At 44.5% G+C, this 7011-nt stretch overlaps 1 protein-coding gene across 2 annotated transcripts in view; it reads left to right on the forward strand.

Annotated features, from left to right (window-relative positions):
* The first annotated feature begins 6 nt into the window (after positions 1 to 6).
* Positions 7 to 7011, forward strand: part of FBXO21 (F-box protein 21) — a 49548-nt gene continuing 42543 nt past the window's right edge. For both annotated transcript variants that reach the window (XM_017887873.1, XM_017887874.1), the window contains exons 1-3: positions 7 to 103; positions 948 to 1083; positions 4137 to 4231. In XM_017887873.1, coding sequence (XP_017743362.1) covers positions 961 to 1083; positions 4137 to 4231 — 218 coding nt within the window. In that variant the 5' untranslated portion in view covers positions 7 to 103; positions 948 to 960. The remainder of the gene's footprint in view (positions 104 to 947; positions 1084 to 4136; positions 4232 to 7011) is intronic.

A 7011-nucleotide genomic window follows, 5' to 3' on the forward strand; every position in this document is an offset into this window, starting at 1 on the left:
CGCTGACGGCCGCCGACATCGGCCGTGTCTCCAGCACCTGCCGGCGGCTGCGCGAGCTGTGCCAGAGCAGCGGGAAGGTGTGGAAGGAGCAGTTCCGGGTGAGGTGAGCCAGCGGCCCCGCGCCCCGGCTGCGCGCCCACCGCCCCGCGCCCGCCAGGGCCGGGCAGCCGCCCCGCTCGCTCCCCGCGGCCGCCCCGAACGCGGACCCCACCCCGGACCCCTTCCCGCGGACAGACAAAGGCCTCCAGGCCCCGGACCCTGCGGGGCCACGCCAGGCGGCCCCCCGGGTCCCCAAATGGCGCATCTGTGAGCGCCTCGCAGCCGGGCCCTCGGTCAGGGGTGACGCTGGCGGCGGCGCGGCTCGTCCCTTTTGCGCGCTTCTTTTGTGCCCGACTCCGGGCTGAAATGTTTACATGGACCCAGTGATGCATCGATCGGGCGGGCGCAGCATCCCCGGGCTGGTTGTGGACGGCACAGATTTCAGCGTGGCCCCGGGATGAAATCTGGTCCTGCACACTCCCTCTGTGACCTTGGGGGGAGCGACTTCCCTTTTTTTGAGTCTCGTTCATAGACTTTGAATGGTGGTGATCATTAGACCTTTCATCGTGGTTATTAAATTAGATGATGTGCGGGAGGCACGCACGCAGGGCCCCGGCTCCTAGGAGGCGCCCAATGAATGCTCACTGTCATTGTCATTATTATTATTATTGTTATTACAACTGTCCCCATTTTAGAGATGGGGAATGGAGACATCATTCATGCCGCTACGCCAAGGTCACACCGGGAGTGAGTGAGTGAATGCCGGTGGGGTTTTGAACTAGGTCCCTCGCCGGGGTCCCTCTTACCACTGGACCCCACTGCTGTCCCTGTTTCCAAGGCTGCCTTGGATTCGTGGCCGCCTGCCTTTGAGTCTCTGTAAAGCTGAGGGGGTGTTTCTCTCCTCGTAGGTGGCCTTCCCTTATGAAACACTACAGCCCCACCGACTACGTCAATTGGTTGGAAGAGTATAAAGTTCGGCAAAAAGCTGGGTTAGAAGCGCGGAAGATTGTAGCCTCGTTCTCAAAGAGGTTCTTTTCAGAGCACGTAAGGATCTGTTGATGTGGCTCTAAGCTTTGGCCTGCTGGTGTATGTGTCTGGGTCTGCAGGCATGAGCTCATCCAGCTCTTTTTCGTATCTCCCTTTTCAATGCTCTCACAATCCCTTACTCACTTAGATGGCTGCAAGAGTCATTGTGTCCTTTTCCTCCTATCCAACAACACGAAGCCATTTGTCTGTGCCAGCTTTACTTTTCTAAAGCCAGAGAGAGAATGGGGGTGGAGGGAGCAGGGAGGGACCCACGCAGCACAATGTAGACGGAGTCCAGATCAGCATTATTTCTCAAGTGGGTTCAACGGATTTTATTTGCAACCCCTACGTTATTTGGGGAATCATCAATGATTGAACACTAAATTTCTCCCGGTTGTTTTCCCAGAAGGGTTGACGAAATTAATGTGGTTCTTCTCTCTGGCTTTGCAGGTTCTACCCAGTAGTGAACTGCATTATTTGTTAAGGTAACAGAGGATTAAAAGCTTCCTACAAATCAGTTATTACTCCCTGAAATAAATTGTCTTTCATTCATTATCCCTGAAAAGTTTTTGTTTGTTTTTTTTAATATTGCTGAAATATATGATGGGTTTTTTGGGTTTTGTTTTGTTTTTTTCTTTCTTCAAAACGTCTCGTGGAAGTTTCTTTTTTCTTTTTTTGAGACAGTCTTGCTTTGTCTCCCTGGCTGGAGTGCAGTGGCACAATCTCAGCTCACGGCAACCTCCTGCTCCTGGGCTCAAGCAATTCTCATGTCTCAGTCTCCCTAGTAGCCAGGACTACAGGCATGCGCCACCATACCTGGATAATTTTTGTATTTTTAGTAGAGATGGGGTTTCACCATGTTCGTCAGGCTGGTCTGGAACTCCTGGCCTCAAGTGATCTGCCGGCCTCGGCAAACCAAAGTGTTGGGATTACAGGCGTAAGCCACCATGCCTGGCCTCACGGAAGTTTCTGTATCTTCTCATCCCTTTTTGTAACTCTGGAAAATAATCCACACTAATGTTTTGAGTTCAACAAACTATTAGATATTTATTTCTGGTTGGGGTTCTAGAAATAGAGCCAATCTGATTTATTTCTCTTTTTTGTTTTACTAAAGACTCCTTTGGATTCTCTAATTTTATTTACTGTTAGTTAATGGAGTTCATAATTTGAAATGTTTTCAAGGCTTTTCAAGTTTTGAAAGGGAAAATTTGAACTTTGGACAAATTTGAATGTTTTCCCCTATGGAGAATACAAATAGACATTCCTTAGTGTAACTGGTTTCTATAAATATTTATTAGCGTTAGAATAAACAGAATCTGTATTCTACTTTGGAGAAGCCATGCCCTGGCTAAAAGCATTCGTAATCACAAATTGTAAATGCTGATCTGAATGTGTTTGCACATACATAGATTTTGGTACTAGCTATGTTTGGTGCAATTGGTCATGGACTATGAGCCTGCAACCTCCTCTAGTCCAGCTGGTTTTGTGTATGTTTTGAACAGTCTGTGCCTCTGTGTAATAATGATGGATTGTTGTGTTTTTTCCTCAGCTCCCCCTTTCCCTGTACCACTGCTTAATTAGAAGTATGTCAAGGACTTTGAACACAGCGGGAGCATACTTAACATTAATCTGTGGGTGGGTGATTGCTTTGGCCCAGGATCTTGGTGTTCCTGTGTTCTCGGAATGCACACAGGTTGACCTGAAATGTTCTGGCTTCTTGCAAAAAGAAAACTGAGAAAAGCCATAGAATTTTAAACTGAGAAGTTTTTTTTTTTTTGAGACGGAGTTTCACTCTTGTTGTCCAGGCTGGAGTGCAATGGCGTGATCTCGGCTCACCGCAACCTCTGCCTCCCAGGTTCAAGTGATTCTCCTGCCTCAGCCTCCCAATTAGCTGGGATTACTGGCATGCACCACTATGCCTGGCTAATTTTGTATTTTTAGTAGAGACGGGGTTTCTCCATGTTGGTCGGGCTGGTCTCGAACTCCCGACCTCAGGTGATCCGCCCACTTCAGCCTCCCAAAGTGCTGGATTACAGGCGTGAGCGCCACGCCAGGCCTTAACTGAGAAGACCTTAAAGCCATTTACACCTGAATTTACAGAGGAGAAAACATGCCCAGTGGATTACAGGAGCTGCCTGATCTACTAGGCTTACCTCCTGGGCCCTCTTCTCTTAGTTGAGTAACAGCATAGACTATGTGAAGTAGTCATTAGGAGATTTTGTAGTTCTAGTCCTTGTTCAGACTGGAGTGCAGTGGCACGATCTCAGCTCACTGCAGCCTCTGCCTCCTGGGTTCAAGCGATTCTCCTGCCTCAGCCTCCCAAGTAGCTGGGATTACAGACATGCGCCACCACGCCTGGCTAATTTTGTATTTTTAGTAGAGAAAGGGTTTCCTCCGTGTTGGTCAGGCTGGTCTCGAACTCCTGATCTCAGGTGATCTGCCTGCCTCGCCCTCCCAAAATGCTGGGATTACAGGCATGAGCCACCGCACACGGCTGCTGCTGCTGCTGCTTCTTTTTTTTTTTTTTAGACGGAGTTTCATTGTTGTTGCCCAGACTGGAGTGCAATGGCGCGATCTCGGCTCACTGTAACCTCTGCCTCCCGGGTTCAAGTGATTCTTCTGCCTCAGCCTCCCAAGTAGCTGGGATTACAGGCGTGCCTGGCTAATTTTGTATTTTTAGTAGAGACAGGGTTTCACCATGTTGATCAAGCTGGTGTCAAACTCCTTACCTCAGGTTACCCTCCTGCTCTGGCCTCCCAAAGTTCTGGGATTACAGTCAGGAACCACTGTGCCTGGCCAGAGCTAGTTTTCTTTACATTAGAACTCTGAGTTGTCAGTTTCAGAAATTCCAGTCTATGAAAACATAATTGATTGCAAATAACAAGAAGATCTCAGTAAATTATTGTTACTTTATGTTATTTTCTACCCATGACTGGTAGTGCAAGGTAGTGCAGAATAACTGTTGGTACTGTCTTTAGTACTGGACATCTTTATTTCAGCTCAAATTTGTGAGAGTGACAGTTGCATCAATACTCATAATTGAGGCCTACTTGTATATGTCTTCTTCATAGGTTCCTTGTAATGGCTTCAGTGACATTGAGAACCTTGAAGGACCAGAGATTTTTTTTGAGGATGAACTGGTGTGTATCCTAAATATGGAAGGAAGGTAAGCCATAGCTTTAGCAGGGTTGTTTGTTTTAATAAGTCCAGAATAAATTGCTGTAATTTCTGTGTGGCTAAACCCTGGAACATGTGATTCCAAATATTTCATGCCTGGTCATAGTTATAGTTTTGAAAAGTTCTGTGTATATTAGGTAGATACACTAAGACAATTGATGTATAAAGAAACCTTACAAAAATCCTTTTGGAAAGAAAATGGAATTAATGTTTAGCTCTACTGTGGGTCAAATACTGTGCTCCGGACCCTTGTATCTGTTGTGTTGTTTAGAAACCTGGTAATAGGCCGGGCACGGTGGCTCACGCCTGTAATCCCAGCACTTTGGGAGGCCGAAGCGGGTGGATCGTCTGAGGTCAGGAGTTCAAGACCAGCCTGGCCAACATGGTGAAACCCCCATCTCTATACAAAAAATTAGCTGGGTGTGGTGGTACACACCTGTAATCCGAGCTACTCGGGAGGCTGAAGCAGGAGAATCACTTGAACCCAGGAGGCGGAGGTTTCAGTGAGCCGAGATTGTGTCATTGCACTCCAGACTGGGGGACAAGAGCGAGACTTCATCTCAAAAAAAAGAAACCTTCTGGTAATAGAAATCATCCTTCCTTCATTATTATCTCTCCACTTACTACCAAATTTGCCTATCATGAATTGAATCTTTTAATTTAAAAATGATAATTTCTTAGGCATGTCTTAATTTAATGGATGACTTTTTACAATTTCTGAATTGTGGTACAAAATAATCTTACTTTGGTCTTTGAACACTGTAGGCCTTTGGGTGAGCCTTTCTTTTATCTTCCAGTCAGAAAACTGTGTACTTAGGGACTCACTTGATCAAGAAGAACTCCTTATTTCTTGGTTATTGCTTAAAATTTCATATGCCTTTTATTTTCTGCTGTGAAGGTTAATTTCCAGTTTTTACCTGAAAGATGACTGGGCTTCCAGCCTAACTTGCCTGTGGAAAAGACTTTCTGCTCTAAAAGTTCTGAAAACTTTCTAGTGATGGAAGATAAGAATGCTAGTTTAACATCTTCCTTAAAAGGAATCTTTGCGAAATATCTCACAAACAAGGCATAAAATATTTCTGTTGTTTTTTAAAGGGGATTTAGGAGAGAGAAATATCTATCAGTGGAACAACTGTGGGTAGAGGTAAGATGTGTCACTATTCTAGGCCTTGGATGAGTTCAGATGCAGAGGTCATTTTTCCATTTCTATTTTGGTTTATCTATAAATGAATGGAAGTATGATCTAGTAGTCAGTATTGTGCAGTCTTAAAAATAAAAGCTGACTTGTGTTTTTTTAATGTGCATATGTACTTTTAAATACGTAAATGGGACTTCATACATACTTTGTTGGTTGTTTTGGTTTGATGTTTAGTACAGACTGGGTTTTTTTCTTATTTATGCTGTTTCCTTTTTCCTCCCTATTCCCTCTGTTTACATTGGCCTTTCCTGCCCCCACCTCTGTAGTTCTTGATAACAGCCCAGGTTGCATTCTTCATGCTGACAGACAGTGATGAGTATGGGAAGGGATCGTTATTGCACAAAATTGGGATCACATAATAGGTACTTTTCTATATTGTTTTTTCTCATTCAACAGTACCTTATGGAAATCCATCCCCTTCAATGGGTAAAACATCAAAATCACTTTTGTTAATGTCTACTTACTCTTCTGTGGTACGTTACGTAATTTATTTACTTATTTTTATTTTTATTTTTTTGAAATGGAATTTCACTCTTGTTGCCCAGGCTGGAGTGTAGTGGCATGATCTTGGCAACCTCTGCCTCCTGGGTCGAAGAGATTCTCCTGCTTCAGCCTCCCGAGTAGCTGGGATTACAGGTGCCCGCCACCACACCCAGCTAATTTTGTATTTTTAGTAGAGACGGTGTTTCACCATGTTGGTCAGGCTGGTCTCAAACTCCTGATATCAGGTGATCTGCCGGTCTCGGCCTCTCAAAGTGCTAAGATTATGGGCGTGAGCCACTGTGCCCGGCCTACATGATTTTCCTATAGATGGACAACCACTTTTTTTTTCCATTTTGTGTCACTGTGAGGAGTGATGTTTCTAGGCAGTAGTCTTGGGAATGGGTTTCCCAGTTCAGACTATAGGTTGTTATTGAAAGACATAAAATAGATAGCATGTCCTGGAATGTGGAGACTTACTATCGTAAAAAATGTCAGTTCTCCCCAAATTAATATATAAACCTAGTGTCATTCCAAGTAGGATTCAAACAAAGTCTTTTTTTGGGAAGTGGTGAGCAGGGGGGGTTGTTTTGCTTTTTTCTTTTCTTTCATTTAGATGGTCATAAAATATATACAGAAGACTAAATTCACAAGAAGAGCCAAAAAACAATCTTTTAGTAATCATAATGGGAAACTGGCATCACTAGATATTAGGCCATCTTAGAAAGCTACTTATAATCCAGACAGCACAGTAATTCAATAAAAATAGCTGCATCAGTAGCAGAGCATAATTGACAAATGCATCCCAGAATAAAAGATAATTTAATATATTTAAACTTGGAGGGGAAAAAAATGGATTTTTAAAGAAATGGTACTGGACATAACTGAATAGCCATCTGGAAGAAAGGAAAACGTGCATCATACGCAAACATTTTTCCAAAGGATTAAACAACTGAAATTTTAAGTGATCACAGTGAACATTCCTTAAGAAAATAGGGGACTTCATAGGCCGGGCGCAGTGGCTCAAGCCTGTAATCCCAGCACTTTGGGAGGCCGAGACGGGCGGATCACGAGGTCAGGAGATCGAGACC

Source organism: Rhinopithecus bieti, unplaced genomic scaffold (genome assembly GCF_001698545.2).
Source record: "Rhinopithecus bieti isolate Rb0 unplaced genomic scaffold, ASM169854v2 scaffold_17010, whole genome shotgun sequence".
Lineage (NCBI taxonomy): Eukaryota > Metazoa > Chordata > Mammalia > Primates > Cercopithecidae > Rhinopithecus > Rhinopithecus bieti.